This window comes from Peromyscus californicus, unplaced genomic scaffold (assembly GCF_007827085.1).
Source record: "Peromyscus californicus insignis strain IS unplaced genomic scaffold, ASM782708v3 Scaffold_227__1_contigs__length_50644, whole genome shotgun sequence".
Classification (NCBI taxonomy): Eukaryota; Metazoa; Chordata; class Mammalia; order Rodentia; family Cricetidae; genus Peromyscus; species Peromyscus californicus.
In genome coordinates, this window is record NW_026294522.1 from 22,689 (window position 1) to 50,645 (window position 27,957).

General features: G+C 42.8%; 1 protein-coding gene across 5 annotated transcripts in view; it reads left to right on the forward strand.

Moving 5' to 3' along the window:
- Window positions 1-27,931, forward strand: part of LOC128118103 (uncharacterized) — a 49,121-nt gene extending 21,190 nt beyond the window's left edge. For 2 of the 5 annotated variants that reach the window (XM_052750609.1, XM_052750610.1), the window contains 12 exons: window positions 3,840-3,910; window positions 4,573-4,597; window positions 5,975-6,088; window positions 11,473-11,543; window positions 12,206-12,230; window positions 13,606-13,719; window positions 19,105-19,175; window positions 19,838-19,862; window positions 21,240-21,353; window positions 25,397-25,467; window positions 26,130-26,154; window positions 27,532-27,931. In XM_052750609.1, the coding sequence (XP_052606569.1) occupies window positions 3,840-3,910; window positions 4,573-4,597; window positions 5,975-6,088; window positions 11,473-11,543; window positions 12,206-12,230; window positions 13,606-13,719; window positions 19,105-19,175; window positions 19,838-19,862; window positions 21,240-21,353; window positions 25,397-25,467; window positions 26,130-26,154; window positions 27,532-27,665 (860 nt within the window). In that variant the 3' untranslated portion in view covers window positions 27,666-27,931. The remainder of the gene's footprint in view (window positions 1-3,839; window positions 3,911-4,572; window positions 4,598-5,974; window positions 6,089-11,472; window positions 11,544-12,205; window positions 12,231-13,605; window positions 13,720-19,104; window positions 19,176-19,837; window positions 19,863-21,239; window positions 21,354-25,396; window positions 25,468-26,129; window positions 26,155-27,531) is intronic. The other 3 variants (XM_052750612.1, XM_052750611.1, XM_052750613.1) reach the window with 3 other exon arrangements.
- The last annotated feature ends 26 nt before the right edge of the window (window positions 27,932-27,957 follow it).

Below are 27,957 nucleotides of genomic sequence, written 5' to 3' on the forward strand. Positions count from 1 at the left end.
TAATACAGGATATAGACCCAAGGGGATCAGCTCTCCAGACACCTATAGGAGGTGTCTGTCCCCTATGCTGTCAGTACTCGAATCTCTCACTCTTGGCCTGGTCTGACTTGTCTCTTCTTTCCTGGGGACATGAGCCTATGATCTAAGGAGTCTTGTAGCTAGAGTTTTCCTGCCTGGCCCACAGTCAAGACAAATCTCTCTCACCTGCCGGTCCCACAGCCCCTCAGACCCGACCAAGTAAACACAGAGACTTATATTGGTTACAAACTGTATGGCCATGGCAGGCTTCTTGCTAACTGTTCTTACAGCTTAAATTTATCCATTTCCATTCATCTATACCTTGCCACATGGCTCGTGGCTTACCGGCATCTTCACATGCTGCTTATCATCGTGGCGGCTGGCAGTGTCTCTCTGACTCAGCCTTCCACTTCCCAGCTTTATTCTCCTCCTTGTCCCGCCTACACTTCCTGCCTAGCCAATGGCCAATCAGTGTTTTATTTATTGACTAATCAGCAACACATTTGCCATACAGACCATCCCACAGCACATTTGCCATACAGAACATCCCACAGCAGAGTCTCTCTTCTCTAAGTGGCTTTACTTTTTCTACTTCAGTAGGCTCACAGCCCAGGCCCATCCGAACTACGTCTGCTTCTCTTGGATTCTCTCATTCTGCAGCTTTTTTTTTTTTTTGACTTCCTATTGTGCACTATATCTGTAGGTTCAATGCATACTGTCCTCTTCTAACCCGTGTGTGGCAGAGAGACAGGATTCTACTTCTAGCCCCCCAACTTTCAATTTCCGTTCTTGTTACCTCTTGCTGACCTCTCTCTCTCTCCAGCCACTTCTCTTTCATTATTGGCATGTTTCTTGGTCTGGAAAACCTTGGAGGCCTATGTGGTCCTGTAGCTAGAGTTTTCCTGCCTGGCCCACAGTCAGGACAAATCTCTCTCACCTGCCAGTCCCACAGCCATCAGACCCAACCAAGTAAACACAGAGACTTATATTGGTTACAAACTGTATGGCCATGGCAGGCTTCTTGCTAACTGTTCTTACAGCTTAAATTAATCCATTTCTATTAATCTATACCTTGCCACGTGGCTTGTGGCTTACCGGTACTTTACATCTTCCTTGTCCTGATGGCGGCTGGCAGTGTCTCTCTCACCCAGCTTCCTGTTCTCTCAATTCTCCTCTCTGTTAGTCCCGCCTATACTTCCTGCCTGGCCACTGACCAATCAGTGATTTATTCATTGACCAATCAGCAACACATTTGACATACAGACCATCCCACAGCACTTCCCCTTTTCTTTTCTTAAAAAGGAAGGTTTTAACCTTTACACATCTCCAAAGTCAGCTTGGTATATTTGGGAATTTGGGCGTAGCTTCTCTTACTGCTTCCTGCTGGAGGGGGGGCGCTGTATCTTATGGGGACACAAAGAATATTTTAGGGTTATGGAGTAGTCCATGAGGGTGTATCGTCTGAGCCAGTTGCCTTGAAACGGTTCTGGATGTTGGATCATCTGGGCCATGGTGTCATCGGAGACCTTTCAGGGGGTCTTGGCTGGTCAAACCTGATGTGTCTTAATCTGGAACAAATCCATAGCCTCTGGCTTTCTGTGGAAACAAAAGCAGAGCCTCCTTTCCAAAGCAACATATCCTTACATCCAAATTTTGAAGTCAAGGTACCTTTAAAATATACATTTTGGCATAACTCAACAGCTTTTGTAATCAAATGTTTTTCTTTAGTTACGAATATCAAACAGAACATAATCCAGATTCTCTGTGTGGTAGCCATCTTTACGTGGCTTATTTTTTTATAGTAGCTTGAGCCTATTGCTTTGAACTGTAGCCTTCTAAGCCTGAAACGGCGCTGGCGCTGCTGGCTCCGCCCACTTCAGCTTCCCAACATGGCGGTGATACGTTTTCCGCCAGCTCTGGGAGCCATCAACTCTCAGAAATAGTGGGTCTATGCTTCTATCAAAGCAGCGTGTAGCCCAGAAACCTCTTATTTTTTTTGTTTTGTACTAGCAAAGGCTAAATCCACCACACAGTTTAATGTGCCACTTGCAGAGGCCTCATTCCCACCATACTGCAGGTCGAGCATGCACGCACGCTAGGAACCCGTCAGTAGCTCAAACCGGCAGGCTGCCGCTAACTTGAAAGAGACAACTAGGAACTGTTTTTAGCTCCATTTTAGAATCTTTTTTCTCAGGTTTTAGGTGGAAACTCTTGCCACCACGTTGGACGCCATTTGTAGCTAGAGTTTTCCTGCCTGGCCCACATTCAGGACAAATCTCTCTCACCTGCCAGTCCCACAGCCATCAGACCCAACCAAGTAAACACAGAGACTTATATTGGTTACAAACTGTATGGCCATGGCAGGCTTCTTGCTAACTGTTCTTACAGCTTAAATTAATCCATTTCTATTAATCTATACCTTGCCACGTGGCTTGTGGCTTACCGGTACTTTACATCTTCCTTGTCCTGATGGCGGCTGGCAGTGTCTCTCTCACCCAGCTTCCTGTTCTCTCAATTCTCCTCTCTGTTAGTCCCGCCTATACTTCCTGCCTGGCCACTGACCAATCAGTGATTTATTCATTGACCAATCAGCAACACATTTGACATACAGACCATCCCACAGCATGGTCCATTTTTCCAGTTACTTTATTGGTTATTTTGTATACTGGAACACGTTGTCCAGGCAATGTGGACTAATTCCCATACTGTTCTCATCTTGTCCTGGGTGTTCTAGGTCTTTCTGTAATCATTTATTGTCTCACAAAGCTCATGATTTGAAAAGATCAGTGGAGAGAACAGAAAAGACCCCTTTTCAGAAATATATGTCTGGAAAGTCAGTTGACGCTCTAGAAAGGGTATGGATCAGACCTTTATTACATGTACATAGGTAAAAGTCTGGTGGCCAGCTGAGGTTGATGAGAGTAGCAGTTATCCTGTGCTTAAATCATCTCAGAGACTGATTGAACTCTGTGATTTCTATCATAAGGTTAGCTTTCTGTGGTTGGTGCGTAGCAGTAAAAGCACTTGTTGTAAAGACTGAGATCAATACTTTGAACCTGGAACCTACATGGTTGACTGAGAGAACCAGGTACAGAAGGTTCACTTCTGCTAGAGCACTGCCAGCTGTTGAGCCTCCCAAATAAAATAAATGTAAAAATAAATTTTTTGAAACATTTATTTAATCTTTACATGATATAACTATTCTTTTACACTGCTTTAGATTCAGATTCCCTAGAAAGAAAAATATATCTGTTCCTCATTTCTCTCCAGACATGCACGGGGCCTTAATTTGTCTTCCTGGAAGACATTCCAGCAACAACCCAACCATATTTTCCATTAGATTTAGTTGCCATGGAAGAATCCTCTTGTACACTGTAAAGATTTGTCACTTGAATTGATTTAATAAAAGGATAATTGGCCAGTAGCCAGGCAGGGTGACCAAACTAAGAATGCTGGAAAGAGGAAGGGAAAAGTCAGGAGTCCCAAGCGAGACCCAGAGGAAGCAAGATGAGAATGCTGTATGGAGAAAGGTACCAAGCCACGTGGCTGCCTATAGATAAGAATTATGGGTTAATAAAAGTGAAAGAGCAAGGTATTAATAAGCCTAAGCTATCAGCCAAGCATTTGTAAATAATATTAAGCCTCTGAGTCAATTATTTCAAAAACAACTGCTGAATATTTGGGTGTTGCTGATAGAATAGAAAAGTCTGATTACAATTAATCCCATGTACTAAGTCCATGCAGTTTTATCCACATCAATCAAAAATGCCCTGTAAATAATAATAAGTCCTGTGAGCTGAGAGTCGCTTTCTTTCCCCTAGTGTACCCTGAAACTTCTACCAGTTCCAATTCACCAAACAGCGTACCAGATCTACCAAAGAGGATGGTGAAGGTAAGAGGCCTTCCCTTGCCTGAGGTAGAAAGGTTACCTCAGTGGTCCCCTTGTGTTTCAGTGGGTATCACATTTCATTCATTAAACTGATCTGAGTCATCACGGACATTGGAGAGTTTATTTAGGAAGAGGAGGGAATGGAACTGTACCAACTTGGTCTTGATCAAGACAGCACACATCACAATGTGGCACAACTTTGTGTCCTGCTTTATGAGTGATCCCATCAAGGTGGGTGCCTCTAGTTTACACCAGTCCTCATGGTTGAAAGATCCTCTGAACATCCTCAAGCTGGACACACTAAGCTTCCAACCATATACTCAAGTTCTTTGTAAACCATAGCCTAGAAACAGAAAATACCTTAGTGAAACATATAAGTTTTTATAGATGGTATGTGACATAGTTTTGCAACCCTCTATAGGCCAGATAGGTTTACCTGATCTGCCATTGAATAAGAAAAAGTATGCCCACTACTAGTTTGTATCACAAAGGACAGAGTCCCAGATCTCTGTGACATCATCGAATAACGTACCCATTAATATAGTCTCCTTGTTACTGCTCTTCTCTGTCCTGATTTCAATCACTCGATGTTAAGGGAAAAAGGCTTTGTAGACATTACTCAGCATGATCATGGCATTAAATATTTTCTTTCCTGTTGATTGCAGGTGATGTCTAAAAAGAACAGACATGGTATGTATTATGGGATCATTTTCCTAAGACACACACCTTAGGTGGGAATTGTGAAAAAACTGGTTGTATTTTGTGTGATACACCACTGTGATGTAAGATACCGAACGATATGAGAATTGCTGTGTTAGATTTTTTTTCTTAGTTTCTTTTAAAGGCAAGGACCACACCAGGTAAGTAATCATGGATATGTCTATGGTCCTTGTGTTCAACAGTAATCCTTTGTTATTTGAGGGTATTGTACTTCAATTCTTGTTTAAATCTGTTTTTCCCCCAAGAGTAGGATGGCGTTTTCACAACCCAATTTCCAGTTACAGATATGTAAATTGAAAATCAGAGCACAGGTAAACTACAAAAATGTGTTCAAACCTCATCTCAGATATGCAGGGTCAGTTACATGCTTGTGTTCCTTCATAAATGGGTTAACCAGAACTCAAGAGGTAGTGATGAGGCTCCTTAACTGTGCATCTTAAGAGCCACTTCTTACCTCATCAAGGGCACAGTAATCCCCGTGGAGAGCTCTGCCTTCTTACATCTGCCTGCAGTAAGGCAAATCGATAGGGATCCCAAACACTGCAATGACTGCTGTAGTGGTTAGAAGTCCTAGGAAGTGTCATTCAGCATGCAGCAGTCACTGCTTTGAAAGGTAGAGAAGCATAGTGCTTCTTTTAAGATGACAGAGTCCCAAAATTAAATAAAGGACATGGGACAGTGGGGTGGATAGTTCTAAAATGGGTTTTGGATCTAGAGAAAAGCATGAACAAATTATACAACAGAAGCATGGGCCCAAAGAGGAACACAATTTAAGGACAATGTGCACTGAGAACTGCAATCACCAACTGAAGGTTGATGTGTACTACCTCATTCTCTGAGAATACATTGCTTTTGGGGGCGGGGTGCAGGGACTCACAGTTTGTCCTTATCTATACTGGAACTACCTACTTATGTACCATACTGGCCTAGAACTCACAGAGCTTCACCTCCTCTGCCTACAGAGAACTGTTATGAAAGTAGTGCACTCCATATCCAGTGGGAATACATCTTTAAATGTATTGGTTGGGTACACTCTGCTTCATGTGTTTTTCCTCTCAGGGTTGGTCAGTCCCTGTGATTTGAAGGTGAGCACTCATTAGGTACATGTGTTCAGCAGGGAAACACAACACTGTCACACTGCCATGAATTTAGGACTTGCCTACACCACCAGTGCAGTGCATGCAGGAGTGTGCAGTGCACTCTCAGTGATCCTCCTGAAACACCACCGTGACTCTGATGACAGTGCCTGGAGAAAGGGCATGATATGGAGTGTACTAAAACAGAGTGGTTTCCTCTCTATTCTGCCATGAAACTGACATAACTGTCTCTGCTGTTAATGCATTTTAGTTTCCATAATTAAATGGAGGCTCTTTAGGAGAGGAACCGGTTTTCCAACGGATGTTGAAGTACCTCAAGTCCAGGCAGACACTTCTGTAGAAGTACCAGAAAGCGAAACAGAAGGTACTGTTGAAATGCATTAATCTCATTGGGTGACATACAGTAGTTGTAAATCATTATTGTACGATAAGAGGGAAAGATGATGACCTTAGCATTAGTTTCCTATGTAGGTAATGTTGACTTGTATAGTTCCTCAGTTGAAATTCAACCACACGATTTAAGAATGAAATGTAAATTCACCTTTTGCAAACATTGAGTAACAAGAAACAGAGGAAAGGTGAGCTCAATCTTGTCTCTGTCACCGTCCCTTCACCTGGTGTAGGCAGGAATAGGTGAGGCAACCTCTCTGTTACTTTCTCCCAGACACCTGCAGTGTGATGAACTGAATGTAAACAAGCTCAGGATTGACATGGTTATTGTCAAACTGTCAAGAGTTAGCACAAAATTTCATACAGATAACAGCATTTCTGGTGTGACCAAAGGGGATTCAGTCCCTGGAGTAGTGTGTCACACCCTGTGCTTATGGGAAAGAACAGAGACAAGGTCATGGAAGGAGGTTTCTGTGTTCTTCCTTTTCACAGGCATCATGGTAGTCTTGTCAGGAATAATATTCTTGCGTTCATCTCTGTCATTTGAAGGCAGTCTTTCAACACTTAGTGTTCATCAGCATTTATCACTACCAAGTGTCCAAGCCTGTCACTGTGCTTAGTAGCTCTCCATGGAATTTGTGCATAAGGTACTTTCCCTGTTTGTGTGATGAAATACTATGACCCAAACATGCCAAAGGAGGAGTGCTTGTCTTCCCATGATACCATGAGTATGGTGTGCATATTTGCTGAGCAACCAGAGATACAGGAGCCTGAGGCAGAGGTCCAGTGCAACAGAAATGGAGAAAAGGAGTGTTTCTTTATGCTCAGCTCGCCTTCTCCTTCTATAGTCATGGATCTCAGTCCCAGGAATACTGCACTAACAGCTGAACCATTTTCTACCTCAGTTAACCTTGTCAAGATGATGCCATGCAGGCATCACCAGAGCCCTGACCTTATCAGTTGACTACTGATATTTGCCATCACAATGCCCACAAACAGTTTGGAGTTTCAGTCTACGATAAAGCCAGTCTCTCTGGTGAGGACAACTTGCTCCTGTGCATTCAAATGTATGTATAAATTTCTTACCAAGTGGTCCTGGTGATACAGAATAATCAGATCCTGTCCCTGGTTCCCCTGGGACATTTGTGGTAGTGTCTTCTTGGTCTTCTGTTGATCATTTAGGCCATCTTTAAAGGACAACCAAAGGTTAGACAGCTAACTAGCTAGCAGGCTTCTCTAGTACGGCCTCATTGCAACACTGGCAATGTCCTGACATGTAAAGACCTCATATATGTCTTTAGCTTTTACCAGTCTATGTTCCTTGACTTTAGGTGTCATGCTAGGTGATTTCAGTCAAGAAAGGTTTCAGGCTGATATCTATCATGGAACCTTTGACTTAATGGATGAGAAAGGGTGCCCTTTGGGTGATCTTTCATGCTTTTAGAGGCATCCTTGCTTCAGCCTCCAATATGCACAGACTGAGTTTGTGAATTTCCCTAAATTACTGCCCATGTTCCTCATAATACAGGATATAGACCCAAGGGGATCAGCTCTCCAGACACCTATAGGAGGTGTCTGTCCCCTATGCTGTCAGTACTCGAATCTCTCACTCTTGGCCTGGTCTGACTTGTCTCTTCTTTCCTGGGGACATGAGCCTATGATCTAAGGAGTCTTGTAGCTAGAGTTTTCCTGCCTGGCCCACAGTCAAGACAAATCTCTCTCACCTGCCGGTCCCACAGCCCCTCAGACCCGACCAAGTAAACACAGAGACTTATATTGGTTACAAACTGTATGGCCATGGCAGGCTTCTTGCTAACTGTTCTTACAGCTTAAATTTATCCATTTCCATTCATCTATACCTTGCCACATGGCTCGTGGCTTACCGGCATCTTCACATGCTGCTTATCATCGTGGCGGCTGGCAGTGTCTCTCTGACTCAGCCTTCCACTTCCCAGCTTTATTCTCCTCCTTGTCCCGCCTACACTTCCTGCCTAGCCAATGGCCAATCAGTGTTTTATTTATTGACTAATCAGCAACACATTTGCCATACAGACCATCCCACAGCACATTTGCCATACAGAACATCCCACAGCAGAGTCTCTCTTCTCTAAGTGGCTTTACTTTTTCTACTTCAGTAGGCTCACAGCCCAGGCCCATCCGAACTACGTCTGCTTCTCTTGGATTCTCTCATTCTGCAGCTTTTTTTTTTTTTGACTTCCTATTGTGCACTATATCTGTAGGTTCAATGCATACTGTCCTCTTCTAACCCGTGTGTGGCAGAGAGACAGGATTCTACTTCTAGCCCCCCAACTTTCAATTTCCGTTCTTGTTACCTCTTGCTGACCTCTCTCTCTCTCCAGCCACTTCTCTTTCATTATTGGCATGTTTCTTGGTCTGGAAAACCTTGGAGGCCTATGTGGTCCTGTAGCTAGAGTTTTCCTGCCTGGCCCACAGTCAGGACAAATCTCTCTCACCTGCCAGTCCCACAGCCATCAGACCCAACCAAGTAAACACAGAGACTTATATTGGTTACAAACTGTATGGCCATGGCAGGCTTCTTGCTAACTGTTCTTACAGCTTAAATTAATCCATTTCTATTAATCTATACCTTGCCACGTGGCTTGTGGCTTACCGGTACTTTACATCTTCCTTGTCCTGATGGTGGCTGGCAGTGTCTCTCTCACCCAGCTTCCTGTTCTCTCAATTCTCCTCTCTGTTAGTCCCGCCTATACTTCCTGCCTGGCCACTGACCAATCAGTGATTTATTCATTGACCAATCAGCAACACATTTGACATACAGACCATCCCACAGCACTTCCCCTTTTCTTTTCTTAAAAAGGAAGGTTTTAACCTTTACACATCTCCAAAGTCAGCTTGGTATATTTGGGAATTTGGGCGTAGCTTCTCTTACTGCTTCCTGCTGGAGGGGGGGCGCTGTATCTTATGGGGACACAAAGAATATTTTAGGGTTATGGAGTAGTCCATGAGGGTGTATCGTCTGAGCCAGTTGCCTTGAAACGGTTCTGGATGTTGGATCATCTGGGCCATGGTGTCATCGGAGACCTTTCAGGGGGTCTTGGCTGGTCAAACCTGATGTGTCTTAATCTGGAACAAATCCATAGCCTCTGGCTTTCTGTGGAAACAAAAGCAGAGCCTCCTTTCCAAAGCAACATATCCTTACATCCAAATTTTGAAGTCAAGGTACCTTTAAAATATACATTTTGGCATAACTCAACAGCTTTTGTAATCAAATGTTTTTCTTTAGTTACGAATATCAAACAGAACATAATCCAGATTCTCTGTGTGGTAGCCATCTTTACGTGGCTTATTTTTTTATAGTAGCTTGAGCCTATTGCTTTGAACTGTAGCCTTCTAAGCCTGAAACGGCGCTGGCGCTGCTGGCTCCGCCCACTTCAGCTTCCCAACATGGCGGTGATACGTTTTCCGCCAGCTCTGGGAGCCATCAACTCTCAGAAATAGTGGGTCTATGCTTCTATCAAAGCAGCGTGTAGCCCAGAAACCTCTTATTTTTTTTGTTTTGTACTAGCAAAGGCTAAATCCACCACACAGTTTAATGTGCCACTTGCAGAGGCCTCATTCCCACCATACTGCAGGTCGAGCATGCACGCACGCTAGGAACCCGTCAGTAGCTCAAACCGGCAGGCTGCCGCTAACTTGAAAGAGACAACTAGGAACTGTTTTTAGCTCCATTTTAGAATCTTTTTTCTCAGGTTTTAGGTGGAAACTCTTGCCACCACGTTGGACGCCATTTGTAGCTAGAGTTTTCCTGCCTGGCCCACATTCAGGACAAATCTCTCTCACCTGCCAGTCCCACAGCCATCAGACCCAACCAAGTAAACACAGAGACTTATATTGGTTACAAACTGTATGGCCATGGCAGGCTTCTTGCTAACTGTTCTTACAGCTTAAATTAATCCATTTCTATTAATCTATACCTTGCCACGTGGCTTGTGGCTTACCGGTACTTTACATCTTCCTTGTCCTGATGGCGGCTGGCAGTGTCTCTCTCACCCAGCTTCCTGTTCTCTCAATTCTCCTCTCTGTTAGTCCCGCCTATACTTCCTGCCTGGCCACTGACCAATCAGTGATTTATTCATTGACCAATCAGCAACACATTTGACATACAGACCATCCCACAGCATGGTCCATTTTTCCAGTTACTTTATTGGTTATTTTGTATACTGGAACACGTTGTCCAGGCAATGTGGACTAATTCCCATACTGTTCTCATCTTGTCCTGGGTGTTCTAGGTCTTTCTGTAATCATTTATTGTCTCACAAAGCTCATGATTTGAAAAGATCAGTGGAGAGAACAGAAAAGACCCCTTTTCAGAAATATATGTCTGGAAAGTCAGTTGACGCTCTAGAAAGGGTATGGATCAGACCTTTATTACATGTACATAGGTAAAAGTCTGGTGGCCAGCTGAGGTTGATGAGAGTAGCAGTTATCCTGTGCTTAAATCATCTCAGAGACTGATTGAACTCTGTGATTTCTATCATAAGGTTAGCTTTCTGTGGTTGGTGCGTAGCAGTAAAAGCACTTGTTGTAAAGACTGAGATCAATACTTTGAACCTGGAACCTACATGGTTGACTGAGAGAACCAGGTACAGAAGGTTCACTTCTGCTAGAGCACTGCCAGCTGTTGAGCCTCCCAAATAAAATAAATGTAAAAATAAATTTTTTGAAACATTTATTTAATCTTTACATGATATAACTATTCTTTTACACTGCTTTAGATTCAGATTCCCTAGAAAGAAAAATATATCTGTTCCTCATTTCTCTCCAGACATGCACGGGGCCTTAATTTGTCTTCCTGGAAGACATTCCAGCAACAACCCAACCATATTTTCCATTAGATTTAGTTGCCATGGAAGAATCCTCTTGTACACTGTAAAGATTTGTCACTTGAATTGATTTAATAAAAGGATAATTGGCCAGTAGCCAGGCAGGGTGACCAAACTAAGAATGCTGGAAAGAGGAAGGGAAAAGTCAGGAGTCCCAAGCGAGACCCAGAGGAAGCAAGATGAGAATGCTGTATGGAGAAAGGTACCAAGCCACGTGGCTGCCTATAGATAAGAATTATGGGTTAATAAAAGTGAAAGAGCAAGGTATTAATAAGCCTAAGCTATCAGCCAAGCATTTGTAAATAATATTAAGCCTCTGAGTCAATTATTTCAAAAACAACTGCTGAATATTTGGGTGTTGCTGATAGAATAGAAAAGTCTGATTACAATTAATCCCATGTACTAAGTCCATGCAGTTTTATCCACATCAATCAAAAATGCCCTGTAAATAATAATAAGTCCTGTGAGCTGAGAGTCGCTTTCTTTCCCCTAGTGTACCCTGAAACTTCTACCAGTTCCAATTCACCAAACAGCGTACCAGATCTACCAAAGAGGATGGTGAAGGTAAGAGGCCTTCCCTTGCCTGAGGTAGAAAGGTTACCTCAGTGGTCCCCTTGTGTTTCAGTGGGTATCACATTTCATTCATTAAACTGATCTGAGTCATCACGGACATTGGAGAGTTTATTTAGGAAGAGGAGGGAATGGAACTGTACCAACTTGGTCTTGATCAAGACAGCACACATCACAATGTGGCACAACTTTGTGTCCTGCTTTATGAGTGATCCCATCAAGGTGGGTGCCTCTAGTTTACACCAGTCCTCATGGTTGAAAGATCCTCTGAACATCCTCAAGCTGGACACACTAAGCTTCCAACCATATACTCAAGTTCTTTGTAAACCATAGCCTAGAAACAGAAAATACCTTAGTGAAACATATAAGTTTTTATAGATGGTATGTGACATAGTTTTGCAACCCTCTATAGGCCAGATAGGTTTACCTGATCTGCCATTGAATAAGAAAAAGTATGCCCACTACTAGTTTGTATCACAAAGGACAGAGTCCCAGATCTCTGTGACATCATCGAATAACGTACCCATTAATATAGTCTCCTTGTTACTGCTCTTCTCTGTCCTGATTTCAATCACTCGATGTTAAGGGAAAAAGGCTTTGTAGACATTACTCAGCATGATCATGGCATTAAATATTTTCTTTCCTGTTGATTGCAGGTGATGTCTAAAAAGAACAGACATGGTATGTATTATGGGATCATTTTCCTAAGACACACACCTTAGGTGGGAATTGTGAAAAAACTGGTTGTATTTTGTGTGATACACCACTGTGATGTAAGATACCGAACGATATGAGAATTGCTGTGTTAGATTTTTTTTCTTAGTTTCTTTTAAAGGCAAGGACCACACCAGGTAAGTAATCATGGATATGTCTATGGTCCTTGTGTTCAACAGTAATCCTTTGTTATTTGAGGGTATTGTACTTCAATTCTTGTTTAAATCTGTTTTTCCCCCAAGAGTAGGATGGCGTTTTCACAACCCAATTTCCAGTTACAGATATGTAAATTGAAAATCAGAGCACAGGTAAACTACAAAAATGTGTTCAAACCTCATCTCAGATATGCAGGGTCAGTTACATGCTTGTGTTCCTTCATAAATGGGTTAACCAGAACTCAAGAGGTAGTGATGAGGCTCCTTAACTGTGCATCTTAAGAGCCACTTCTTACCTCATCAAGGGCACAGTAATCCCCGTGGAGAGCTCTGCCTTCTTACATCTGCCTGCAGTAAGGCAAATCGATAGGGATCCCAAACACTGCAATGACTGCTGTAGTGGTTAGAAGTCCTAGGAAGTGTCATTCAGCATGCAGCAGTCACTGCTTTGAAAGGTAGAGAAGCATAGTGCTTCTTTTAAGATGACAGAGTCCCAAAATTAAATAAAGGACATGGGACAGTGGGGTGGATAGTTCTAAAATGGGTTTTGGATCTAGAGAAAAGCATGAACAAATTATACAACAGAAGCATGGGCCCAAAGAGGAACACAATTTAAGGACAATGTGCACTGAGAACTGCAATCACCAACTGAAGGTTGATGTGTACTACCTCATTCTCTGAGAATACATTGCTTTTGGGGGCGGGGTGCAGGGACTCACAGTTTGTCCTTATCTATACTGGAACTACCTACTTATGTACCATACTGGCCTAGAACTCACAGAGCTTCACCTCCTCTGCCTACAGAGAACTGTTATGAAAGTAGTGCACTCCATATCCAGTGGGAATACATCTTTAAATGTATTGGTTGGGTACACTCTGCTTCATGTGTTTTTCCTCTCAGGGTTGGTCAGTCCCTGTGATTTGAAGGTGAGCACTCATTAGGTACATGTGTTCAGCAGGGAAACACAACACTGTCACACTGCCATGAATTTAGGACTTGCCTACACCACCAGTGCAGTGCATGCAGGAGTGTGCAGTGCACTCAGCGATCCTCCTGAAACACCACCGGGACTCTGATGACTGTGCCTGGAGAATGGGCATGACATGGAGTGTACTAAAACAGACTGGTTTCCTCTATTTTCTACCATGAAACTGACGTACTGTCTCTGTTGTTAATGCATTCCCAGATTCTAATGGCTTGGGAGAGAACCATCAAGAGCATATTGTTGCTACTGAGAATGCTGAAATACTGCAAGTCCAGGCAGACACTTCTGTAGAAGTACCAGAAAGCGAAACAGAAGGTACTGTTGAAATGCATTAATCTCATTGGGTGACATACAGTAGTTGTAAATCATTATTGTACGATAAGAGGGAAAGATGATGACCTTAGCATTAGTTTCCTATGTAGATAATGTTGACTTGTATAGTTCCTCAGTTGAAATTCAACCACACGATTTAAGAATGAAATGTAAATTCACCTTTTGCAAACATTGAGTAACAAGAAACAGAGGAAAGGTGAGCTCAATCTTGTCTCTGTCACCGTCCCTTCACCTGGTGTAGGCAGGAATAGGTGAGGCAACCTCTCTGTTACTTTCTCCCAGACACCTGCAGTGTGATGAACTGAATGTAAACAAGCTCAGGATTGACATGGTTATTGTCAAAACTGTCAAGAGTTAGCACAAAATTTCATACAGATAACAGCATTTCTGGTGTGACCAAAGGGGATTCAGTCCCTGGAGTAGTGTGTCACACCCTGTGCTTATGGGAAAGAACAGAGACAAGGTCATGGAAGGAGGTTTCTGTGTTCTTCCTTTTCACAGGCATCATGGTAGTCTTGTCAGGAATAATATTCTTGCGTTCATCTCTGTCATTTGAAGGCAGTCTTTCAACACTTAGTGTTCATCAGCATTTATCACTACCAAGTGTCCAAGCCTGTCACTGTGCTTAGTAGCTCTCCATGGAATTTGTGCATAAGGTACTTTCCCTGTTTGTGTGATGAAATACTATGACCCAAACATGCCAAAGGAGGAGTGCTTGTCTTCCCATGATACCATGAGTATGGTGTGCATATTTGCTGAGCAACCAGAGATACAGGAGCCTGAGGCAGAGGTCCAGTGCAACAGAAATGGAGAAAAGGAGTGTTTCTTTATGCTCAGCTCGCCTTCTCCTTCTATAGTCATGGATCTCAGTCCCAGGAATACTGCACTAACAGCTGAACCATTTTCTACCTCAGTTAACCTTGTCAAGATAATGCCATGCAGGCATCACCAGAGCCCTGACCTTATCAGTTGACTACTGATATTTGCCATCACAATGCCCACAAACAGTTTGGAGTTTCAGTCTACAATAAAGCCAGTCTCTCTGGTGAGGACAACTTGCTCCTGTGCATTCAAATGTATGTATAAATTTCTTACCAAGTGGTCCTGGTGATACAGAATAATCAGATCCTGTCCCTGGTTCCCCTGGGACATTTGTGGTAGTGTCTTCTTGGTCTTCTGTTGATCATTTAGGCCATCTTTAAAGGACAACCAAAGGTTAGACAGCTAACTAGCTAGCAGGCTTCTCTAGTACGGCCTCATTGCAACACTGGCAATGTCCTGACATGTAAAGACCTCATATATGTCTTTAGCTTTTACCAGTCTATGTTCCTTGACTTTAGGTGTCATGCTAGGTGATTTCAGTCAAGAAAGGTTTCAGGCTGATATCTATCATGGAACCTTTGACTTAATGGATGAGAAAGGGTGCCCTTTGGGTGATCTTTCATGCTTTTAGAGGCATCCTTGCTTCAGCCTCCAATATGCACAGACTGAGTTTGTGAATTTCCCTAAATTACTGCCCATGTTCCTCATAATACAGGATATAGACCCAAGGGGATCAGCTCTCCAGACACCTATAGGAGGTGTCTGTCCCCTATGCTGTCAGTACTCGAATCTCTCACTCTTGGCCTGGTCTGACTTGTCTCTTCTTTCCTGGGGACATGAGCCTATGATCTAAGGAGTCTTGTAGCTAGAGTTTTCCTGCCTGGCCCACAGTCAAGACAAATCTCTCTCACCTGCCGGTCCCACAGCCCCTCAGACCCGACCAAGTAAACACAGAGACTTATATTGGTTACAAACTGTATGGCCATGGCAGGCTTCTTGCTAACTGTTCTTACAGCTTAAATTTATCCATTTCCATTCATCTATACCTTGCCACATGGCTCGTGGCTTACCGGCATCTTCACATGCTGCTTATCATCGTGGCGGCTGGCAGTGTCTCTCTGACTCAGCCTTCCACTTCCCAGCTTTATTCTCCTCCTTGTCCCGCCTACACTTCCTGCCTAGCCAATGGCCAATCAGTGTTTTATTTATTGACTAATCAGCAACACATTTGCCATACAGACCATCCCACAGCACATTTGCCATACAGAACATCCCACAGCAGAGTCTCTCTTCTCTAAGTGGCTTTACTTTTTCTACTTCAGTAGGCTCACAGCCCAGGCCCATCCGAACTACGTCTGCTTCTCTTGGATTCTCTCATTCTGCAGCTTTTTTTTTTTTTGACTTCCTATTGTGCACTATATCTGTAGGTTCAATGCATACTGTCCTCTTCTAACCCGTGTGTGGCAGAGAGACAGGATTCTACTTCTAGCCCCCCAACTTTCAATTTCCGTTCTTGTTACCTCTTGCTGACCTCTCTCTCTCTCCAGCCACTTCTCTTTCATTATTGGCATGTTTCTTGGTCTGGAAAACCTTGGAGGCCTATGTGGTCCTGTAGCTAGAGTTTTCCTGCCTGGCCCACAGTCAGGACAAATCTCTCTCACCTGCCAGTCCCACAGCCATCAGACCCAACCAAGTAAACACAGAGACTTATATTGGTTACAAACTGTATGGCCATGGCAGGCTTCTTGCTAACTGTTCTTACAGCTTAAATTAATCCATTTCTATTAATCTATACCTTGCCACGTGGCTTGTGGCTTACCGGTACTTTACATCTTCCTTGTCCTGATGGTGGCTGGCAGTGTCTCTCTCACCCAGCTTCCTGTTCTCTCAATTCTCCTCTCTGTTAGTCCCGCCTATACTTCCTGCCTGGCCACTGACCAATCAGTGATTTATTCATTGACCAATCAGCAACACATTTGACATACAGACCATCCCACAGCACTTCCCCTTTTCTTTTCTTAAAAAGGAAGGTTTTAACCTTTACACATCTCCAAAGTCAGCTTGGTATATTTGGGAATTTGGGCGTAGCTTCTCTTACTGCTTCCTGCTGGAGGGGGGGCGCTGTATCTTATGGGGACACAAAGAATATTTTAGGGTTATGGAGTAGTCCATGAGGGTGTATCGTCTGAGCCAGTTGCCTTGAAACGGTTCTGGATGTTGGATCATCTGGGCCATGGTGTCATCGGAGACCTTTCAGGGGGTCTTGGCTGGTCAAACCTGATGTGTCTTAATCTGGAACAAATCCATAGCCTCTGGCTTTCTGTGGAAACAAAAGCAGAGCCTCCTTTCCAAAGCAACATATCCTTACATCCAAATTTTGAAGTCAAGGTACCTTTAAAATATACATTTTGGCATAACTCAACAGCTTTTGTAATCAAATGTTTTTCTTTAGTTACGAATATCAAACAGAACATAATCCAGATTCTCTGTGTGGTAGCCATCTTTACGTGGCTTATTTTTTTATAGTAGCTTGAGCCTATTGCTTTGAACTGTAGCCTTCTAAGCCTGAAACGGCGCTGGCGCTGCTGGCTCCGCCCACTTCAGCTTCCCAACATGGCGGTGATACGTTTTCCGCCAGCTCTGGGAGCCATCAACTCTCAGAAATAGTGGGTCTATGCTTCTATCAAAGCAGCGTGTAGCCCAGAAACCTCTTATTTTTTTTGTTTTGTACTAGCAAAGGCTAAATCCACCACACAGTTTAATGTGCCACTTGCAGAGGCCTCATTCCCACCATACTGCAGGTCGAGCATGCACGCACGCTAGGAACCCGTCAGTAGCTCAAACCGGCAGGCTGCCGCTAACTTGAAAGAGACAACTAGGAACTGTTTTTAGCTCCATTTTAGAATCTTTTTTCTCAGGTTTTAGGTGGAAACTCTTGCCACCACGTTGGACGCCATTTGTAGCTAGAGTTTTCCTGCCTGGCCCACATTCAGGACAAATCTCTCTCACCTGCCAGTCCCACAGCCATCAGACCCAACCAAGTAAACACAGAGACTTATATTGGTTACAAACTGTATGGCCATGGCAGGCTTCTTGCTAACTGTTCTTACAGCTTAAATTAATCCATTTCTATTAATCTATACCTTGCCACGTGGCTTGTGGCTTACCGGTACTTTACATCTTCCTTGTCCTGATGGCGGCTGGCAGTGTCTCTCTCACCCAGCTTCCTGTTCTCTCAATTCTCCTCTCTGTTAGTCCCGCCTATACTTCCTGCCTGGCCACTGACCAATCAGTGATTTATTCATTGACCAATCAGCAACACATTTGACATACAGACCATCCCACAGCATGGTCCATTTTTCCAGTTACTTTATTGGTTATTTTGTATACTGGAACACGTTGTCCAGGCAATGTGGACTAATTCCCATACTGTTCTCATCTTGTCCTGGGTGTTCTAGGTCTTTCTGTAATCATTTATTGTCTCACAAAGCTCATGATTTGAAAAGATCAGTGGAGAGAACAGAAAAGACCCCTTTTCAGAAATATATGTCTGGAAAGTCAGTTGACGCTCTAGAAAGGGTATGGATCAGACCTTTATTACATGTACATAGGTAAAAGTCTGGTGGCCAGCTGAGGTTGATGAGAGTAGCAGTTATCCTGTGCTTAAATCATCTCAGAGACTGATTGAACTCTGTGATTTCTATCATAAGGTTAGCTTTCTGTGGTTGGTGCGTAGCAGTAAAAGCACTTGTTGTAAAGACTGAGATCAATACTTTGAACCTGGAACCTACATGGTTGACTGAGAGAACCAGGTACAGAAGGTTCACTTCTGCTAGAGCACTGCCAGCTGTTGAGCCTCCCAAATAAAATAAATGTAAAAATAAATTTTTTGAAACATTTATTTAATCTTTACATGATATAACTATTCTTTTACACTGCTTTAGATTCAGATTCCCTAGAAAGAAAAATATATCTGTTCCTCATTTCTCTCCAGACATGCACGGGGCCTTAATTTGTCTTCCTGGAAGACATTCCAGCAACAACCCAACCATATTTTCCATTAGATTTAGTTGCCATGGAAGAATCCTCTTGTACACTGTAAAGATTTGTCACTTGAATTGATTTAATAAAAGGATAATTGGCCAGTAGCCAGGCAGGGTGACCAAACTAAGAATGCTGGAAAGAGGAAGGGAAAAGTCAGGAGTCCCAAGCGAGACCCAGAGGAAGCAAGATGAGAATGCTGTATGGAGAAAGGTACCAAGCCACGTGGCTGCCTATAGATAAGAATTATGGGTTAATAAAAGTGAAAGAGCAAGGTATTAATAAGCCTAAGCTATCAGCCAAGCATTTGTAAATAATATTAAGCCTCTGAGTCAATTATTTCAAAAACAACTGCTGAATATTTGGGTGTTGCTGATAGAATAGAAAAGTCTGATTACAATTAATCCCATGTACTAAGTCCATGCAGTTTTATCCACATCAATCAAAAATGCCCTGTAAATAATAATAAGTCCTGTGAGCTGAGAGTCGCTTTCTTTCCCCTAGTGTACCCTGAAACTTCTACCAGTGCCAATTCACCAAACAGCGTACCAGATCTACCAAAGAGGATGGTGAAGGTAAGAGGCCTTCCCTTGCCTGAGGTAGAAAGGTTACCTCAGTGGTCCCCTTGTGTTTCAGTGGGTATCACATTTCATTCATTAAACTGATCTGAGTCATCACGGACATTAGAGAGTTTATTTAGGAAGAGGAGGGAATGGAACTGTACCAACTTGGTCTTGATCAAGACAGCACACATCACAATGTGGCACAACTTTGTGTCCTGCTTTATGAGTGATCCCATCAAGGTGGGTGCCTCTAGTTTACACCAGTCCTCATGGTTGAAAGATCCTCTGAACATCCTCAAGCTGGACACACTAAGCTTCCAACCATATACTCAAGTTCTTTGTAAACCATAGCCTAGAAACAGAAAATACCTTAGTGAAACATATAAGTTTTTATAGATGGTATGTGACATAGTTTTGCAACCCTCTATAGGCCAGATAGGTTTACCTGATCTGCCATTGAATAAGAAAAAGTATGCCCACTACTAGTTTGTATCACAAAGGACAGAGTCCCAGATCTCTGTGACATCATCGAATAACGTACCCATTAATATAGTCTCCTTGTTACTGCTCTTCTCTGTCCTGATTTCAATCACTCGATGTTAAGGGAAAAAGGCTTTGTAGACATTACTCAGCATGATCATGGCATTAAATATTTTCTTTCCTGTTGATTGCAGGTGATGTCTAAAAAGAACAGACATGGTATGTATTATGGGATCATTTTCCTAAGACACACACCTTAGGTGGGAATTGTGAAAAAACTGGTTGTATTTTGTGTGATACACCACTGTGATGTAAGATACCGAACGATATGAGAATTGCTGTGTTAGATTTTTTTTCTTAGTTTCTTTTAAAGGCAAGGACCACACCAGGTAAGTAATCATGGATATGTCTATGGTCCTTGTGTTCAACAGTAATCCTTTGTTATTTGAGGGTATTGTACTTCAATTCTTGTTTAAATCTGTTTTTCCCCCAAGAGTAGGATGGCGTTTTCACAACCCAATTTCCAGTTACAGATATGTAAATTGAAAATCAGAGCACAGGTAAACTACAAAAATGTGTTCAAACCTCATCTCAGATATGCAGGGTCAGTTACATGCTTGTGTTCCTTCATAAATGGGTTAACCAGAACTCAAGAGGTAGTGATGAGGCTCCTTAACTGTGCATCTTAAGAGCCACTTCTTACCTCATCAAGGGCACAGTAATCCCCGTGGAGAGCTCTGCCTTCTTACATCTGCCTGCAGTAAGGCAAATCGATAGGGATCCCAAACACTGCAATGACTGCTGTAGTGGTTAGAAGTCCTAGGAAGTGTCATTCAGCATGCAGCAGTCACTGCTTTGAAAGGTAGAGAAGCATAGTGCTTCTTTTAAGATGACAGAGTCCCAAAATTAAATAAAGGACATGGGACAGTGGGGTGGATAGTTCTAAAATGGGTTTTGGATCTAGAGAAAAGCATGAACAAATTATACAACAGAAGCATGGGCCCAAAGAGGAACACAATTTAAGGACAATGTGCACTGAGAACTGCAATCACCAACTGAAGGTTGATGTGTACTACCTCATTCTCTGAGAATACATTGCTTTTGGGGGCGGGGTGCAGGGACTCACAGTTTGTCCTTATCTATACTGGAACTACCTACTTATGTACCATACTGGCCTAGAACTCACAGAGCTTCACCTCCTCTGCCTACAGAGAACTGTTATGAAAGTAGTGCACTCCATATCCAGTGGGAATACATCTTTAAATGTATTGGTTGGGTACACTCTGCTTCATGTGTTTTTCCTCTCAGGGTTGGTCAGTCCCTGTGATTTGAAGGTGAGCACTCATTAGGTACATGTGTTCAGCAGGGAAACACAACACTGTCACACTGCCATGAATTTAGGACTTGCCTACACCACCAGTGCAGTGCATGCAGGAGTGTGCAGTGCACTCTCAGTGATCCTCCTGAAACACCACTGTGACTCTGATGACGGTGCCTGGAGAAAGGGCATGATATGGAGTGTACTAAAACAGAGTGGTTTCCTCTCTATTCTGCCACGAAACTGACATAACTGTCTCTGCTGTTAATGCATTTTAGTTTCCATAATTAAATGGAGGCTCTTTAGGAGAGGAACCGGTTTTCCAACGGATGTTGAAGTACCTCAAGTCCAGGCAGACACTTCTGTAGAAGTACCAGAAAGCGAAACAGAAGGTACTGTTGAAATGCATTAATCTCATTGGGTGACATACAGTAGTTGTAAATCATTATTGTACGATAAGAGGGAAAGATGATGACCTTAGCATTAGTTTCCTATGTAGGTAATGTTGACTTGTATAGTTCCTCAGTTGAAATTCAACCACACGATTTAAGAATGAAATGTAAATTCACCTTTTGCAAACATTGAGTAACAAGAAACAGAGGAAAGGTGAGCTCAATCTTGTCTCTGTCACCGTCCCTTCACCTGGTGTAGGCAGGAATAGGTGAGGCAACCTCTCTGTTACTTTCTCCCAGACACCTGCAGTGTGATGAACTGAATGTAAACAAGCTCAGGATTGACATGGTTATTGTCAAAACTGTCAAGAGTTAGCACAAAATTTCATACAGATAACAGCATTTCTGGTGTGACCAAAGGGGATTCAGTCCCTGGAGTAGTGTGTCACACCCTGTGCTTATGGGAAAGAACAGAGACAAGGTCATGGAAGGAGGTTTCTGTGTTCTTCCTTTTCACAGGCATCATGGTAGTCTTGTCAGGAATAATATTCTTGCGTTCATCTCTGTCATTTGAAGGCAGTCTTTCAACACTTAGTGTTCATCAGCATTTATCACTACCAAGTGTCCAAGCCTGTCACTGTGCTTAGTAGCTCTCCATGGAATTTGTGCATAAGGTACTTTCCCTGTTTGTGTGATGAAATACTATGACCCAAACATGCCAAAGGAGGAGTGCTTGTCTTCCCATGATACCATGAGTATGGTGTGCATATTTGCTGAGCAACCAGAGATACAGGAGCCTGAGGCAGAGGTCCAGTGCAACAGAAATGGAGAAAAGGAGTGTTTCTTTATGCTCAGCTCGCCTTCTCCTTCTATAGTCATGGATCTCAGTCCCAGGAATACTGCACTAACAGCTGAACCATTTTCTACCTCAGTTAACCTTGTCAAGATAATGCCATGCAGGCATCACCAGAGCCCTGACCTTATCAGTTGACTACTGATATTTGCCATCACAATGCCCACAAACAGTTTGGAGTTTCAGTCTACAATAAAGCCAGTCTCTCTGGTGAGGACAACTTGCTCCTGTGCATTCAAATGTATGTATAAATTTCTTACCAAGTGGTCCTGGTGATACAGAATAATCAGATCCTGTCCCTGGTTCCCCTGGGACATTTGTGGTAGTGTCTTCTTGGTCTTCTGTTGATCATTTAGGCCATCTTTAAAGGACAACCAAAGGTTAGACAGCTAACTAGCTAGCAGGCTTCTCTAGTACGGCCTCATTGCAACACTGGCAATGTCCTGACATGTAAAGACCTCATATATGTCTTTAGCTTTTACCAGTCTATGTTCCTTGACTTTAGGTGTCATGCTAGGTGATTTCAGTCAAGAAAGGTTTCAGGCTGATATCTATCATGGAACCTTTGACTTAATGGATGAGAAAGGGTGCCCTTTGGGTGATCTTTCATGCTTTTAGAGGCATCCTTGCTTCAGCCTCCAATATGCACAGACTGAGTTTGTGAATTTCCCTAAATTACTGCCCATGTTCCTCATAATACAGGATATAGACCCAAGGGGATCAGCTCTCCAGACACCTATAGGAGGTGTCTGTCCCCTATGCTGTCAGTACTCGAATCTCTCACTCTTGGCCTGGTCTGACTTGTCTCTTCTTTCCTGGGGACATGAGCCTATGATCTAAGGAGTCTTGTAGCTAGAGTTTTCCTGCCTGGCCCACAGTCAAGACAAATCTCTCTCACCTGCCGGTCCCACAGCCCCTCAGACCCGACCAAGTAAACACAGAGACTTATATTGGTTACAAACTGTATGGCCATGGCAGGCTTCTTGCTAACTGTTCTTACAGCTTAAATTTATCCATTTCCATTCATCTATACCTTGCCACATGGCTCGTGGCTTACCGGCATCTTCACATGCTGCTTATCATCGTGGCGGCTGGCAGTGTCTCTCTGACTCAGCCTTCCACTTCCCAGCTTTATTCTCCTCCTTGTCCCGCCTACACTTCCTGCCTAGCCAATGGCCAATCAGTGTTTTATTTATTGACTAATCAGCAACACATTTGCCATACAGACCATCCCACAGCACATTTGCCATACAGAACATCCCACAGCAGAGTCTCTCTTCTCTAAGTGGCTTTACTTTTTCTACTTCAGTAGGCTCACAGCCCAGGCCCATCCGAACTACGTCTGCTTCTCTTGGATTCTCTCATTCTGCAGCTTTTTTTTTTTTTGACTTCCTATTGTGCACTATATCTGTAGGTTCAATGCATACTGTCCTCTTCTAACCCGTGTGTGGCAGAGAGACAGGATTCTACTTCTAGCCCCCCAACTTTCAATTTCCGTTCTTGTTACCTCTTGCTGACCTCTCTCTCTCTCCAGCCACTTCTCTTTCATTATTGGCATGTTTCTTGGTCTGGAAAACCTTGGAGGCCTATGTGGTCCTGTAGCTAGAGTTTTCCTGCCTGGCCCACAGTCAGGACAAATCTCTCTCACCTGCCAGTCCCACAGCCATCAGACCCAACCAAGTAAACACAGAGACTTATATTGGTTACAAACTGTATGGCCATGGCAGGCTTCTTGCTAACTGTTCTTACAGCTTAAATTAATCCATTTCTATTAATCTATACCTTGCCACGTGGCTTGTGGCTTACCGGTACTTTACATCTTCCTTGTCCTGATGGTGGCTGGCAGTGTCTCTCTCACCCAGCTTCCTGTTCTCTCAATTCTCCTCTCTGTTAGTCCCGCCTATACTTCCTGCCTGGCCACTGACCAATCAGTGATTTATTCATTGACCAATCAGCAACACATTTGACATACAGACCATCCCACAGCATGGTCCATTTTTCCAGTTACTTTATTGGTTATTTTGTATACTGGAACACGTTGTCCAGGCAATGTGGACTAATTCTAATTTCCATACTGTTCTCATCTTGTCCTGGGTGTTCTAGGTCTTTCTGTAATCATTTATTGTCTCACAAAGCTCATGATTTGAAAAGATCAGTGGAGAGAACAGAAAAGACCCCTTTTCAGAAATATATGTCTGGAAAGTCAGTTGACGCTCTAGAAAGGGTATGGATCAGACCTTTATTACATGTACATAGGTAAAAGTCTGGTGGCCAGCTGAGGTTGATGAGAGTAGCAGTTATCCTGTGCTTAAATCATCTCAGAGACTGATTGAACTCTGTGATTTCTATCATAAGGTTAGCTTTCTGTGGTTGGTGCGTAGCAGTAAAAGCACTTGTTGTAAAGACTGAGATCAATACTTTGAACCTGGAACCTACATGGTTGACTGAGAGAACCAGGTACAGAAGGTTCACTTCTGCTAGAGCACTGCCAGCTGTTGAGCCTCCCAAATAAAATAAATGTAAAAATAAATTTTTTGAAACATTTATTTAATCTTTACATGATATAACTATTCTTTTACACTGCTTTAGATTCAGATTCCCTAGAAAGAAAAATATATCTGTTCCTCATTTCTCTCCAGACATGCACGGGGCCTTAATTTGTCTTCCTGGAAGACATTCCAGCAACAACCCAACCATATTTTCCATTAGATTTAGTTGCCATGGAAGAATCCTCTTGTACACTGTAAAGATTTGTCACTTGAATTGATTTAATAAAAGGATAATTGGCCAGTAGCCAGGCAGGGTGACCAAACTAAGAATGCTGGAAAGAGGAAGGGAAAAGTCAGGAGTCCCAAGCGAGACCCAGAGGAAGCAAGATGAGAATGCTGTATGGAGAAAGGTACCAAGCCACGTGGCTGCCTATAGATAAGAATTATGGGTTAATAAAAGTGAAAGAGCAAGGTATTAATAAGCCTAAGCTATCAGCCAAGCATTTGTAAATAATATTAAGCCTCTGAGTCAATTATTTCAAAAACAACTGCTGAATATTTGGGTGTTGCTGATAGAATAGAAAAGTCTGATTACAATTAATCCCATGTACTAAGTCCATGCAGTTTTATCCACATCAATCAAAAATGCCCTGTAAATAATAATAAGTCCTGTGAGCTGAGAGTCGCTTTCTTTCCCCTAGTGTACCCTGAAACTTCTACCAGTGCCAATTCACCAAACAGCGTACCAGATCTACCAAAGAGGATGGTGAAGGTAAGAGGCCTTCCCTTGCCTGAGGTAGAAAGGTTACCTCAGTGGTCCCCTTGTGTTTCAGTGGGTATCACATTTCATTCATTAAACTGATCTGAGTCATCACGGACATTAGAGAGTTTATTTAGGAAGAGGAGGGAATGGAACTGTACCAACTTGGTCTTGATCAAGACAGCACACATCACAATGTGGCACAACTTTGTGTCCTGCTTTATGAGTGATCCCATCAAGGTGGGTGCCTCTAGTTTACACCAGTCCTCATGGTTGAAAGATCCTCTGAACATCCTCAAGCTGGACACACTAAGCTTCCAACCATATACTCAAGTTCTTTGTAAACCATAGCCTAGAAACAGAAAATACCTTAGTGAAACATATAAGTTTTTATAGATGGTATGTGACATAGTTTTGCAACCCTCTATAGGCCAGATAGGTTTACCTGATCTGCCATTGAATAAGAAAAAGTATGCCCACTACTAGTTTGTATCACAAAGGACAGAGTCCCAGATCTCTGTGACATCATCGAATAACGTACCCATTAATATAGTCTCCTTGTTACTGCTCTTCTCTGTCCTGATTTCAATCACTCGATGTTAAGGGAAAAAGGCTTTGTAGACATTACTCAGCATGATCATGGCATTAAATATTTTCTTTCCTGTTGATTGCAGGTGATGTCTAAAAAGAACAGACGTGGTATGTATTATGGGATCATTTTCCTAAGACACACACCTTAGGTGGGAATTGTGAAAAAACTGGTTGTATTTTGTGTGATACACCACTGTGATGTAAGATACCGAACGATATGAGAATTGCTGTGTTAGATTTTTTTTCTTAGTTTCTTTTAAAGGCAAGGACCACACCAGGTAAGTAATCATGGATATGTCTATGGTCCTTGTGTTCAACAGTAATCCTTTGTTATTTGAGGGTATTGTACTTCAATTCTTGTTTAAATCTGTTTTTCCCCCAAGAGTAGGATGGCGTTTTCACAACCCAATTTCCAGTTACAGATATGTAAATTGAAAATCAGAGCACAGGTAAACTACAAAAATGTGTTCAAACCTCATCTCAGATATGCAGGGTCAGTTACATGCTTGTGTTCCTTCATAAATGGGTTAACCAGAACTCAAGAGGTAGTGATGAGGCTCCTTAACTGTGCATCTTAAGAGCCACTTCTTACCTCATCAAGGGCACAGTAATCCCCGTGGAGAGCTCTGCCTTCTTACATCTGCCTGCAGTAAGGCAAATCGATAGGGATCCCAAACACTGCAATGACTGCTGTAGTGGTTAGAAGTCCTAGGAAGTGTCATTCAGCATGCAGCAGTCACTGCTTTGAAAGGTAGAGAAGCATAGTGCTTCTTTTAAGATGACAGAGTCCCAAAATTAAATAAAGGACATGGGACAGTGGGGTGGATAGTTCTAAAATGGGTTTTGGATCTAGAGAAAAGCATGAACAAATTATACAACAGAAGCATGGGCCCAAAGAGGAACACAATTTAAGGACAATGTGCACTGAGAACTGCAATCACCAACTGAAGGTTGATGTGTACTACCTCATTCTCTGAGAATACATTGCTTTTGGGGGCGGGGTGCAGGGACTCACAGTTTGTCCTTATCTATACTGGAACTACCTACTTATGTACCATACTGGCCTAGAACTCACAGAGCTTCACCTCCTCTGCCTACAGAGAACTGTTATGAAAGTAGTGCACTCCATATCCAGTGGGAATACATCTTTAAATGTATTGGTTGGGTACACTCTGCTTCATGTGTTTTTCCTCTCAGGGTTGGTCAGTCCCTGTGATTTGAAGGTGAGCACTCATTAGGTACATGTGTTCAGCAGGGAAACACAACACTGTCACACTGCCATGAATTTAGGACTTGCCTACACCACCAGTGCAGTGCATGCAGGAGTGTGCAGTGCACTCTCAGTGATCCTCCTGAAACACCACTGTGACTCTGATGACGGTGCCTGGAGAAAGGGCATGATATGGAGTGTACTAAAACAGAGTGGTTTCCTCTCTATTCTGCCACGAAACTGACATAACTGTCTCTGCTGTTAATGCATTTTAGTTTCCATAATTAAATGGAGGCTCTTTAGGAGAGGAACCGGTTTTCCAACGGATGTTGAAGTACCTCAAGTCCAGGCAGACACTTCTGTAGAAGTACCAGAAAGCGAAACAGAAGTTACTGTTGAAATGCATTAATCTCATTGGGTGACATACAGTAGTTGTAAATCATTATTGTACGATAAGAGGGAAAGATGATGACCTTAGCATTAGTTTCCTATGTAGATAATGTTGACTTGTATAGTTCCTCAGTTGAAATTCAACCACACGATTTAAGAATGAAATGTAAATTCACCTTTTGCAAACATTGAGTAACAAGAAACAGAGGAAAGGTGAGCTCAATCTTGTCTCTGTCACCGTCCCTTCACCTGGTGTAGGCAGGAATAGGTGAGGCAACCTCTCTGTTACTTTCTCCCAGACACCTGCAGTG